This window comes from Strongylocentrotus purpuratus, unplaced genomic scaffold, assembly GCF_000002235.5.
Source record: "Strongylocentrotus purpuratus isolate Spur 01 unplaced genomic scaffold, Spur_5.0 spur5_scaffold_10, whole genome shotgun sequence".
Taxonomy (NCBI): Eukaryota; Metazoa; Echinodermata; class Echinoidea; order Camarodonta; family Strongylocentrotidae; genus Strongylocentrotus; species Strongylocentrotus purpuratus.
This window is the reverse complement of record NW_022145595.1, coordinates 10,939,386-10,953,702: the sequence shown is the minus strand read 5'-3', so window position 1 is coordinate 10,953,702 and position 14,317 is coordinate 10,939,386. Positions and strand designations below refer to the sequence as shown.

General features: G+C 36.8%; 1 protein-coding gene and 1 non-coding gene across 2 annotated transcripts; one reads left to right on the top strand and one right to left on the bottom strand.

Moving 5' to 3' along the window:
* The first annotated feature begins 99 nt into the window (after positions 1–99).
* Positions 100–170, top strand: TRNAG-GCC. Its single transcript has one exon. It is a non-coding gene; the product is annotated as a tRNA-Gly (tRNA).
* A 2,460-nt stretch (positions 171–2,630) lies between these two features.
* LOC115921673 (serine/arginine repetitive matrix protein 1-like) lies at positions 2,631–13,893 on the bottom strand. Its single transcript, XM_030979470.1, has 10 exons — positions 13,781–13,893; positions 11,634–11,733; positions 10,496–10,625; positions 8,185–9,518; positions 7,712–7,877; positions 6,732–6,837; positions 5,591–5,669; positions 4,306–4,415; positions 3,500–3,653; positions 2,631–2,777 (listed from the first exon to the last, which is right to left on the bottom strand). The coding sequence occupies exons 1-10, from the start codon at positions 13,855–13,857 to the stop codon at positions 2,646–2,648; spliced, it is 2,388 nt and encodes a 795-aa protein (XP_030835330.1). The 5' UTR covers positions 13,858–13,893; the 3' UTR covers positions 2,631–2,645.
* Positions 13,894–14,317: the final 424 nt, after the last annotated feature.

The following is a 14,317-nucleotide window of genomic DNA, read 5'->3' as shown; positions in this document are numbered from 1 at the left end:
GCACTGCATGCACTGTATGACTTCCGCATGGCCATGATACACGATGTACGCACTACGTACGTAAGTCTTATACAATAAATTTCCCCTACTTATCGTGAAGCATTGGTGGTTCAGTGGTAGAATTCTCGCCTGCCACGCGGGGGACCCGGGTTCAATTCCCGGCCAATGCAAGTTTTTTTCTTCTTGGTTAGGTTTTATGAGTATGAACCTCCTCTCTCTCTCTTCTCATTTCATTCTACTTCTCCTTTATTAAATTTAATACAATTTTTAAAGGTCGCAACCTTTCTACACAAGTTATACCTCAATTAGGAGCTTGTTTTATAGCAAGGTTCTACTCTATATGTGACCCGTATTTTATTAAAAATGTATAGGTTATATGCCGTTCATAAGAATTTAAAATAATAAATCAAACAGCACTTGTGCAAACTTCCAGTTCCCATTAACAACTTCACCTAAATATTAATAATACATAATTGTGATGTTTTGTTATTAATAAATTCAAAAATTCAAATTCAAACAGATAGAACAAATTGAAACAGGATTTTAATTAGCTGTTAATGAACATTTTATTACAAACCAAAAAAATCATACAAAGTTTTAAGTACAGTTCTATATAACATACTTTTTTGCTGAGCAGTAGATATTATAGAATTTGTATTAGTCAAATACTGTACATATAATTTACATAAGATACATATAATTACATTTATTAATGTAAAAGCCCAAGCATCATATCTGACATTATATATGTTTATAAGAAAATTATGTGCATGGCTTGACAGTTTTTCTTTCTTTTCTGTCGCTTTCATATTTGTGTTTATAGTGTAATGCCATGAAAATGATAATTTACAAATTTAATCAATTTATATACATAATAATTTGATTTGCAAGCAAGATATTATTTTTATCTTGAATTCAAACATACAAGGAAATATTGTTCCAAGCACATAAAAAAATATCATGTTTAGAGATTACAAGGAGAGAATGGAGAAGAGACAAGATGGAGGAGAGAGAGAGAGAAAGATAGAGAGAGAGAGAGAAAATCACAGAGTCACAGACATAAAGATGAAAGATAAAGGCAGAATGTGCTTTCATAATTCCAAAATAATATTTCTTTTTATTCCATCCACACTTTTGAGTATTGAGTAATGTATTCCATTAGCTTTAAGCCCACCACATACTACACGATCATCCTGTGATCTTATTTTCGAAAAAATGGTGATTGTATTAGATAGGAAATCTAATCAAACATCATATTCCTGATTTGGCTTCTAAATAATGATATAAATATTAACAACTGGAATTTTAATGCATTAAAACCCTTCTAGGGAGAAGAAAAGGCAAATCGGCTTCAAATCGTAGACACTCGCACTACTGGTCTAACGTCGCTACGATTCTGAGCCGATTTAGCTTTTCCTCTTCCAAGGAAACACGAAATCCATTGAATTTTAGATTTTTTTAATCACATGACTATTCAGATCCTCGATCATTTGGATTTTACATGTTTGAAAGTTCATATCAAATGCTATTGCACATTCTTCCAAAATCGGATCTTAATCTGATCGTATAGTTTGAGATGGGCTTAAGGAGCATAATAATCAGCAATAGTTCTTATACTGTTCAAGTACAACTGATCATAATTAATCACAAACTTAAAATATGAAGCAATGCTAGATACACGAAAAGAACTGCAATTACAAAATTGTGTTTTAGCATATTAACATGAGTTTATGAAATGTTTTGCAATTATATTAACTAATTCATGTAATGACAGAATAAATATTATCAAACAGCACTCTTTATTTACAGCCTGCATACTGGTACCTACTTTTTTCTTCTTTTTTCCACTGGTTAGTTGAATATGTGCATTGTTCATAATTTTGTGTTCCATTTTTACATTATTTCACGCCAAGGCTACACTCCAATCTATGTCTGGTTTTGTAAAAACAGTATTGTGCATAAAAGCACGGCATGATAAGTAACAACATGGAAACAGTCAAACCTGTCTATAGCGACAGCCTAAGGGAAACACAAAAAGTGGTCTTTGTAGACACAGGCTCCTTTAGTGCATGTTTCAATGAGAAACCATTTTCAAGGGAAATAAAAAATGTGGTCTTTGTAGACAGGTGGTCACTAAAGCAGGTTTGACTGTACATGAATTACCATTAGACGCAAAGAAGTGGGCTCTCATGGCCATGGGAAATTTGATCATTCGGGTGTGTACCTAATAACAGGTATTGTCCGACAAACACCAGGATTACCCTTTAGTTTATTGCTTTGCATTTTCCTCCAATTGCCCTCATTATCTTACATTTCCCTCACGTGAAGACTTTCCAATAGACTAGGGGGTATTTCTCGATGGGACCACGAGTCGGCTGTGTGCAGACTTGTACACCCATTAGTGGTAATTCCACCAAGTCTGGTGTCAGTGAATCATGACCAAATGTACATGGAAACTGACTACCCTCTCCCTTTAAATGATGAAATAAATTGCCATCTTCACTTTTTATAGTGAAAAGGCATTCATTCCATTGCATTCATACCTAAAAAAGATCATATTCAAAATTCATTGTAACAAGTGACAACAACACATTGTCTGCAAAGACAACAATTACAATTTTGAAAATGAATGGATATTCAATATATTATTTCTGAAATACTTGTGAGCCTAGCCACTCTCGTAGTTTGTCGCTCAGTGATCCAGTGTTGTTTTGTAGTTCTAACCTAGGTTCCAGTTCGGATGACAAGGTTTCGGCATTATCTCGAGCAACAGGCTCCTGAAAGAAATAACACAAAGTTTGAAGAAGTGCTACGTTAAGATCTGATATTACCACATGGGCTATATGAAGTGGATTTGAACATGTCTATGGCAAATGCGCTGTATAGATGCATTATTATTTTTATTTAATTATCATGAATCTTTAATTACAGTTCGTCGCAGAATAATAGTGGACATGGAGCCTCTGTTTACCTTTCATAATTTTTGGGGTCCAGGGTTCAAATTTTGAAAGACATGTTTGAGTTGAGACCTGCTATGATTCAGGAAAGTATTCTTTTCTTTTCAAATCTTGATTGCTTTCTTTTCTTTGTGTGCATGTTCAATTTATTCTTTAATTCATAAAACATAAGTTTTAAAACTTATTTTTAAAATTTTAAAATTCTATGAGCTCTTTTATACCAAAATGTGTCCCCCTGGCAATGATTCTATTGAAAGTTTTAAGGGAATTCCACCCTGATATTAGAGTGGTTTTAATAGAAGCACAAAAATGAGAGAAACCTGTGTGTCCTCGAACATGTAGTAAAATTCTTCAGTATACAAGTCCTTGATTTACACCAGAAATGTGTACATATGGGGTGTGTGGGCGTGAGCAGGTGTCTTTATCAATTTCTTTACCTTTTAACTGATAACAATTTTCATCTACAAAAAAGCTATTTTTGTGGAATAAAACATTGCCTGACTATTTGTTCTTCAAATGAATAAAAAATACAAAGATCTTACCACAGATTTGATATCCTTTGGGTATTTGGATTTATAGGTTTCATGGAGATTCTCCAAGTCCGAGACAAACAGGTCGATGCCTTTGAGAGCCTTGGCCCTAGTATCAACTGACTTCTCTTGCTCCTTCTTTAACTCTGCTATCCTGATATCCAGTCTGCATTGAGAGGATAAAAACACCAAAGTTAATGGTAGAACGGTAGTGGTAAAATTGCGGTTCAAGGGTTTTGGGCGCAAAATATCCATTCAATATTGTTTAAATATTGCCTTCAGAGGTTTAGATGGCAATACTTCAACCTAAACTCGCAAAAAAGTAAAAATATATGCCCAAATGTTCAATGTTGAAGTGCATTCACGATATCTATCCAGGCCGGATCGATATGATAATTTACCAAATATATCAATTAGTAGGCGGTTTCCTGGCAAAATTTGTATCATCACGTATCAGTCAAAACATATTCTTTCACATGATTGGTAATAAGAGCTTCCATTTCATTTTTTTGAGGGGGGGGGGGGCGTTTCCAAAACTGGTCTATACCTTAATACTGTATTCTTGCCTGTGCTGCACAATAGGTATTATAGGATGAAAAATACCTGAAATGAAATTAGATTGCAATTGGCCAAACAGGACTGTTGATGCCTCCAAAATGGTAATAACTAAGCAATCAACAACAAAAACACAAGATGAATGCGACTGCATCTCTGGTATGCGACAGGTTATATGAAAATCTAAAAAAATCCAAACTCTTTTCATGCTACCGGTACATGTACTTGAGCTCAGTTTGGTGTACATTCCCCAATTACATTACCTGGTACTGCCTCTCTGTAGGTCAAGCAGCTCATTTCGATATCTCCCAATGGATGTATTCGTTCTTGACAGGCTTAGCGTCTGAAGCTTGAAGTCATGCTGCATTGATATCTACAAAAAAAAAGAAACAAAAACAGCTTTTAGTTTTAATGCCTGCTACATGACAAACAATGCACAGTGCACACACTCTCGATCCAGAAAATGTTCTTTTAATTTAAAGTCAGGGTAAAATCCCAAATTCAAAGTACAATCTACTTTCGCTATTTCAGAGAACACTACGGGATAAAATTGATAGCAAAACTACAGGAAGGGATTTTTTCAAACTTAGGGCCCTGTTTCATAGAACTTGCCAGTATCAAGTTACACTAACTGTTATAAGCTACTAAAATCATGGCATTGACTGGTTGAGAGCAAATTTGTCATAGAATTTTAGCATTTGTTTTAGCAGTTTTATGAAACAGGGCCCAGGTGCTTTCTCAGAGTTAAATCAAATTGGAAAAAAAACTTAAATCAATCTTTCTCCTTGCCATTGTATCCAAACAAGCGCAACCAAACTATGAACTCTTTGGTTGCTTTCTTTGCCTCTCTGTACTATCGCTTATTTGCCTCACATACAATTTTGCACAAAACAATAGGCACCAAATGACTGAAGGATTGCTTTATGCAACACAATGGCTTTGCAAGATGACCCATGACACTGGTATTGATTAGCTCCATGACAACCCTTATTATCTACTGTTATGAGATGATGATGTGGATCCTAATCAAATGATTGGTTAAAAGCGTTCACGTGACCAGGCATTTATTTTGTCTAACGCGTAATTTGGATAATGACCGGTCATTATCCAATTCTAATGACCAGTCATTAGTAAAATCATGTTATATAACATCATTTTATAAAACAAATAAAAACAAATAATACACATCACTTTGTTCGGGCATTAGTAAAATTACCCACACTCTGTACCTTCAAAACAGTCCAAACACCCTCGGTTACCGCCTTAGGCCTCGGCGTGTTAGACTGTTCCTAATTTTGTGGGTAATTCTTACTAATGCCCTCACTGAAATGTATTATTTGTATATTGTTTACTGATGTCATGACACCAGTATGGATTATTCTTGAGCTGGCAACAGTTAAATATCTTTAAGCATTAGTGTATCCATCAAATAATAAATACAATGTGGCACAGAGAGATTATTCATATGGCATATAAAGAGTTTTTAAAAAAGAAAAAAAGACGTCTTCAACACAACGACCATTGCAAGGGACACTACTGATTTCATACCATGTCTGTGAGCTCATGTTTGGAGTGTTCCATGAACTTGGTGACTGCCTTCCTGTGACGGGGCGCATCCAATGCTTCCCTGAAGAAGAAAAACACAACAAAAATCATAAACAAGAACTTTAATACGGATATATGACCAAGGGTCTAGAAGCTATGCAGGTCCATATACTACGCACCTAACAAATAGACAAAATACAATACACACAATGCGCCAAACTTCTGAGGTTACTGAGCAACAAGAATGCCATAGACGTTCGCCCCAAAATTTGTCGACATTTTAGTATATTTCTTGTCACATCATCATTACCGGTAGACTGAAACCAAGGTGAAATTCACATTATTAAGATGCAAAACAAAAATCTTCATTCATTTGTCACATGTGTGTAGCTTGTGGACCTTTTTTTCATGTTGAACAAATTTAGCATGGGCATAAAACATGACTTTGAATTATGCATTAATTATTAACATTTGCCGGTCAGGATTTTTTCCACAAAACAAATTCAGAATATCCAGATTAAAGATAAACCCAAGAAATCATCATAAAACAATGAATTACAGGACTTTTAGCATTTGTAAACAAAGTGTGTAGCTTATGATCCCCTATCGTAATTTTGATAAGTTTAGTTCAACATAGTGCCTGCAACACAGTTATTCAGGCTCCGTTTTGTCTTCCCTGCATGATCTGTACAATATTTTTCTATAAATCTAAGACAATGCACTTTCTCATCTGTAGAGGCATATACTGTAATTGAATTGAATTTTTTTTCATAAACTCTTTTGCATAAAACAATCACATGCAAGTCATAACTGAATTGGGTTTTATTTATTTAGAATTATAAATAGGATGTGGATATTTTGAAATATTGAAGTTTTAAAAAAATGCATAAAGAGTGCACCGATATATGGCTTGATCAAAAGCCCAATACATGTAATAACTGATTATCCCTCAGCTATCAAAAGTTCTCATTTCACAAAAATTCCATGAGCAACTCTAAGCTTTTTTAGAAGGAGTTAGCATCAACAAGTTCTTTAATCTGAATGCAAGTAAATCTATAGTGGATGCAACCGTACCCTAAAATGATTACTTGATTGAAATACAACAAATGAGTTTAATAGCATAATGAGAGAGCAGTTTCAATACCTGAATTCCATAGCAGTGTCTTCTAGGCAGTTAAACAAGATATCCAAATCACTGGTGTCTTTGATCAGACGAGGGCGGGCTCCAGTTGTGTACAACCGCACTTTCGCTGTGGACATTAAAGATCGAACTGAGGAATTACTAGTGGATCACCATGATAAAAGTGATGATAAGAAGATATTTTAGGGAAATGTTATATATGGTATATTACATACAAAAATGTTTCATTGAATGATCATTATATACCAATAAATAAATTAAACAAATCTCAAAAACTGCAGTGTGGTCCAATTAGATGCAGTGTTAGTTGCAAGCTGCAAGATTAATCATGAGACCATGTCCTCAGAGGCTGCCCTACACAAACCAAACAACCATGTGTTCCAATGCTACATGTATGCAGAGTATGATCGTTGGTCTACCCCCTCTAAAAACCAGCATATAGTACAGGTCAGTCACACCTTTGCATATTTGGCTTGCGTATTGCTGCGTACCTATGGCAAGCCGTTATAACATTCATTCCTATTTCTTGATATCAAGAAATGATTTTCTGTTGTAAAGCAATGGTAATTATTGATATCAAGAAATAGGAACAAATGTTAAAACGGCTTGCCATAAATACGCAAGCCAAATACACAAAGGTGTGACTGCGACATAAGGGAGCTTATACGTGCAGCAAGAAAGGCGACTTGTTTAAGTCACCAAGGCGCCTTGTTTAAGATGAGAAGGCCACTTGTTTTACTCTCCAAGGCGCCTTGTTTTAGGAAACAACACACCGTCTGCCTTGGTGGGTATTAAAATGTTGCCTTCCCAACTCGATCGATTTAACCTTCTTGGTATTAAGAAGGCACCGGTTGCCTTCTTGCTGCATATTTAAGTTTCCATTATTCCTCTCACAACATGCCCCCTGTGGTATGCTGCAATGAAAGTTGACTTCCTCTAGCACAGGATGGTAATTTTAGCCAGGCAGCTTGGCACATCCTTACCTCTCTTTTCTACTGGTTCCCCAGGCTCAGAGGACTCTGTCCCCGCTACCCTCTTCTTCTGACCAGCCGGACCTTTTGCCTTGACCGGTCCAGACTGCTGGCCTTGCTGGGTCTTGGCCTGGTGTCTAACCACATGGCCACTCTTGGGAGTCGCTGTAATGAAGCTCTGAAATACAGAAAAAAGAAAGAAAATGCCTCAGTAGATTCAGATGGAATTACAGGTCAAGTTAAAAAATGGGTCAATTCTGAACATGGTTAAAGGTCAATGAATAAACTATCTATGAGAAGCACTGCCCATGCAATAACTTTCTAGGTAGGATCACCTAAGTCAACCACAGGTACATCTCGAAAAAGACTCTTGGATAAATCAATGCTGGTACGAAACTAAAAATAAATAAGAAGTATTCAAGGGAACCAATCACCTACAAATAAGCATTCTATTAAAAAAGAAGTTAAACAAGGTGATATATTACCATAGACCTGTCTGGCGTCTTTCCAACTGCCTTTGATATGATTTTGGATGCGACATTCTTCTTCTTCTTTGAAACAGGTGTTCCCTTTGAGGTCCTGGAACTACTCCCTGCTGATCTAGGGCCTCTGAGACTAAGGGACTTTGTTCTAGAATCTGCCTCAGAACTGCTACTGTCAGACCTTGATGACCTGGAAGACCGCTTTCCTTTTGGAGTCGTGGCACTACTAGCTCCAGATTTCTGATCCCTAAGGCTTGGGGATTTCCTCTTCGGGACTGCCTCTGGACTGCTTCTATCTGATAATGAAGAATTTGAAGATATTTTTCTTTTGCTACCAGTCCTTGACAAAGATGATGAGGAATGTATTTCAGTATTTACTTCCCCATCTTGTGGAGTGGTGCTAAGTTTCTTTTTATGTTTCTTTACAAATGTCAGTTTTGGCCCCCGCCTTTTACGAGGGCTCGTAGACCTACTGCGATCACTTGTACTGGAGAGACTCTGAGAAACTCTGACACTTCCCGGCGTGGGCACATCGCTTTCGACTGGAACATCAGTAGAGTCACCATCATCTTCGTGGGACGGTTGTCTAGTCTTTCCTTTAGCACTTCCCTCTTTGGAAATCAAACTTGAACCTTGCCTTTTCCGTGGAATTGTTGTTGTCGGTTGGTGTTCATCATGTTCATCATCCGAGGCTGACGAAACATGTAACTGCTCCGTTACCTCATTACCCAAAGGAACTGTTTCATTGATACTATCAAGTACACTGATAGACTTGTTAAATGATAGGCTTGCTTTTCTTATCTTTCGAAAGGTCAAACTCGGACCACGTCTCTTTCTCGACCTTGTGGATCTCGTAGACCCTTCTGATCCTGAACTTTGAGATTTGTTCACATCGTTTGGAGTCTCTGAAAGGTTTCTGTCACGTCCCTTGTTCTTTTTGGCTGTTGAAGACCTTGATTGCACTCTATCGCTTGATCCAACATTGTCAATGACACTTTCCTGTAACCTTGAAGTACTGGCGGCATTGCTGACACCTGAACTGTCCGTGTCCTGCACCCAATTTTCATTACCACTCTCGCTAGCTCCTGGGGAAATTGCAATTCCTTCCTCTCCACCATGAGAGACTGGTGACCTTTTCTTACTGGCACTACGCTGTTTCCTTGTTCTTGGAACTGAGAAGATGGGACTCGCACCAGACTTTCCAGACACTGTTTGAGCACTGTCAGTAAGGCTTTTAGATGAGCTATGATGTTTTGATGATGAAGATCTTTGTGAGGGTACGGATGGTGTCTGTGGTGACAGGGGATGAGGGTGCTTGAATGAGCTGTTTCCAGAACCTGTTTGAATGAACAGAAAAATGAAAGATAAATACACAACACTGCAGTTTAAGCTCAAGCTTTGGGCTCATGAGTGGTTTTTGTTTATTCCTAAAACACTTTCTGCCAGATATCTTTAGTTTTGTTTGATAGTATACAACTAATACACAGCAGTGAGGGCATTAGTAAGAATTACCCACGCGAGGTACCTTTGGAACAGTCTAACACGCCCGAGGCGATAGCCGAAGGTGTTCGGACTGTTTTGAAGGTACCGAGTGTGGGTAATTTTATTAATGCCCAAACAAAATGATGTGTATTATTTGTTTTATAAGATGATGTTTTATAACATGATTTTACTAATGACCAATCATTAGTAAAATTATGTGTTGGGCAAAATAAATGCCTGGGGGGTGTTTCACAAAGATCCTAAGTTGAACTTATCTCTAAGTTGGACTTAAAAATTATGGAAAGCCATTAGCATCTTTGAAAATATTTTGTAAAAGTTATTTTGAAAGGCATTAATTGTTTATTCAAATCATTCATATTTTCTATCATCAAGGAGATTTCATGTTCTGGATGTGGAATTTATAAAACGTCTAAAATACTTGAATTTCTGCTTTTGAATATATTTCATTTTAAGACTCCAATGGCTGTCCATAATTTTTAAGTCCAACTTAGAGTTAAGTTCTACTTAGGATCTTTGTGAAACACCCCCCTGGTCCCTTGTATACTCTCAACCAATCATTTGATTAGGATCCGGTTCATCATCTTATAATGAATATTAACAACAGTGTCTTTTCGTCATGTCTGTAACTCTGTATAGGCAATTAAGAATACACTTTGATTATAGGAGGATAATATATCATGAGTATGCCAAATTCATTTGTCTTGCTTACTAAAAGACTTTCATGTTTCAAATGTTAGTCCAAGGTAGGATCTTGGGCCTTGTAAATTATGGGACCAGGACTATACATCAATTCCCCATTCCACTACCTCACCTGGGATCCTCCGGGACACAATGATAGGTCCAGGGCTGGACCTAACAAGCTGAGCGACGGGGGACTCTCGGATGGAACTCTCAGAAGACTGTGATGAAGTGGGTTGGTTCCTATTTTTCTTGTGAGATTGCTATAAAAAGTGAAAAGAAATAAAAATCAATTTATAACAAATGGTTTGGGAAAACAGAATAACCATTGAATGTACATGTGATGTACCATAAGTCTATGTGTATAAGACGCACTTTTTTTCCCGCCGAAAAAACTACAACGAAAGTTGGGGATGCATCTTATACACAGGTACACAAAAGTGTTCTTCAACAGTGTTGATTTATGCCCCTCCACCTGCACTGTGCCTGGCAATGTCTCCCAGCTCAGTCATACAAGGTGTTGCCTCACCACATGGAAACTAGAATAACACTTCCTGTATGGCCAGATTTCTGTTTGGACTTTTGTCATCTCCTGTTTTCAAAACAACATTGTTACTATTATTCGGACAAGTTCACAAGTACAAATCGGCGCCTTCAACTACACCTCGCAGTAAAATAAAGGTCCTTCCCCCCATGGGTTTTTGAACATGGACCTGGCTTGCTGCCTATGAAGTTGGCAAAAAATAGGGGTGAATCTTATACACAGGTGCATCTCATACAAGGAGATTTACGGTACATGTATCTCGTGAGCTCCTCTCCCATTTGCCCTGTACCAAAAAAGTTCAAAAGTCTATATTTTCCCTCAAGAAAGTTTTTAATCACACATTCACCCTAAAGATGATTATTTGAACTATATTTGTATACAACCCTACCCCTGTATAGATAAATTAAATCCTAACATCAATAACTAAAAAATTGAAAGTTTATAATTTTTTTTGTACAGAACGAATTGGAAAGGAGCTTAAAAGATATGTCAGTGTTGCCAAATTGTGTTTCACTGATGACAACTTCAAAAATTCATAGCTTTCTTATTTTTTTGGAATTTGCTCAAACTTTCTCTGATCTGTTTCTCTCATTTTTCTGCTTCTACTAAAACCAATTTAATAACAGGGTGGACTTCCCCTTTAAATGGAATTACTTGGTATATGGAAACAAAACTATCTTTAAAGGGATAACATGCGTTACACTACACCACAGGAATGAATTCATACCTTTTTCTGACTTGCATTGTTGATAGATGGTGGGATGGGGGATATCTTAGGATCCCAGTCTTGCACAAAGGTGAAGGCCCGAAGGGTGGTTTCACGCCGTCTGGAAAAAAATATATAATAACATCAAATGTCATAAAGAAGTCAACTGGATGTTTGTTTTTAAGCTTGCAACATTTCATGGCCACTCTGGAATTTGGAAATTTTCTAATTCTAGATGTCTTTGGGTTTTCCAAATAAAGAAGATTAAAAATATTTAGAGTTAGATTTCTTACAATTCCTTTATCCTGAAAAGCCTTTCTTGACCATTTTGGTATAGAATTTCATAAAAATTGAAGACTTTTTTTGGTAAAGTGGGATTTCTCTGCCAACCCTGAAGAAGGGTTTAGAAATACATATTAAATGGAGATGTTGCCATCAAAATTGTAAAATAACAAACAATATTAAGCCTTAAAAGAAGAAGAAATAAATAATGAGGCTTTCCACCATATTCAATAACTTTACATATTTGTTCTGCCTACAATAGAAGAATAGCCTCTCTTGATTTTGTACGAAATAAAAAGGAGCAAGATATGTAAGCACCAGCCAGTACTCAGTAATTTATTCCACATTTGTCCAGTGGAGGTGGAAAGGTCACAGAGGATTTTTCGCGCATTGATTTGATCGTTTAGGAATTCGGTCTGATTGTAATAATAAATCTCTTTCATTTTGCAATGGAAACACACAAACAACATAATACAAAACAAATAAGCCTACCGGTATATTATTATTGAAATAGAAAAACAAAATTCGCCATCTTCAGATCTTCACCGAAATATTGAATTGGAAACATGTAGAGTAAAGTACCCGGTAATCGGTCAGCTCCGGTTTTCGGCCAATTGGTTGGATACATGGTAAAATCACTTTAAAATACATCGCATAATAGCATAACACATATCCCACACATACCATACCATGCCAGTGTCACTGAAGAACCACATTTGCAATGAAAAATATATCCTAAAATATCACATTTTAGCGATGTAATCGGCGGTCCCGCTACCCAAATCTGAAAAATCGAGTTTCTTACGCGTGTATGTAAGAAATATGGGTACCATAAAATGAGCTTTATTTCAAGTATTTTTCAGATATAGAGCCCGATTTTGTGCTGGTCGCAAGCTCAAAAGTATCTCATCGCATGTATTAAGTCAATGCAGCCGCACACCGCGACGCACACACGATATGTCTGTCTAATTCAGGTTCCAACTTCCGATCACCGCTGTGCCTGTATTCGGCCAGGCGAGCACCCGGGAGCTCCGGCGTGGGATACCTGCTCCGCCCGCTTGTGCTATACATCAGCGCAGAAACGCACGGCGCGCGCGAGCGCTTCCTATTGACTTTTGTACATGCGGCCGTAAACTGAAACGCTCGGCCGATAACCGGCTCCAAAACAGTGAAAATTGAAATGAATATTGTCATGGCAATTCGTGATTTTTTTGGGGGATTCTTTTTTTGTTTAAATAATAATAATATTTGCTTCATGATTTGAACAAGAAATGATAATAAATAGGAAGTAAAGAGTCCAATAAATAGGATTTTGTCTTAAGTGGCCGAAAACCGGGTACTTTACTCTATTACTTTTTTACAAGGTTGTCCTGTAATACTAGACTATATAGATCTAGTGGTCACTTGGTAAGAACCTTATATCTACATATATATATATATATATGTATGCCTTTACTAAATAAATAACGATAGTAGACCCTACTTGTAGTTGCACTCACATTTTATTTAAAATTCAAATTGATCTTGACTTAAAAGAAGAAAAAAAAACTTCCATTTTTTACTTTTATTTTTACTGTTACTTTTAGGTCTAGAATTCTAGATTTTCAGTTCAATACGAGCCACAGTCCAAACATCAGAATCTCCTCTCAATTATCATTTAGAGTATAACGTGGACAGAACATACTAATTCGGCAAGAAAAATAAAATAAACGAGTGGAAAGGACAGATTCTCAATTTGAATAGCTGTGGATGGATGTGGGTCAATGACTAACTTATTTTCCAATACGTGGGACACGGCGTAGATACCCAAGTAAGATTTTACGAATTTTCCCAGTTTCTCCACAAAAACATGGTTCATACAGTTCAAAATTTGTTTTTCTACTTACGTGGCTCTCTTGTTTGCTGGTGGTTGAGACCTTTTCGGGACAAATGTCCAAGCTTTTTTCTTATTTTGACTCGACATTTTCAGCGAAATTATATCGCGCGTCAAATTTTCAAAGTTGTTATATTTCCATATTGGACTACAGAGGGCGTTAATGTATACGACTTCGACTGCACTCCTCATGATCACGCATGTGATGAATATTTGATTTCAATTTTGAATCATCATTATTACAACTTATTACTTATATGAATATATTGAGTAATATAAATGAATGTAACAAATAAAATGTAATAAAATGTTAACCTAGTCATTGCAAATCATTACCCCCTCCCCCCCCCCCCCCGACAGACGTGAAAAAAAGACGTGAACAAAATTATTTTCGTCTCCACTGTCTTCTTCACCTTTGTTTATGAATCTTTGTGCTTGCATTAATCCATGTTTCCCAACTCTTACCATCATTCACCCCCACCTCTCTCTCTCTCTCTCTCTCTCTCTCTCTCTCTCTCTCTCTCTCTCTCTCTCTCTCTCTCTCTCTCTC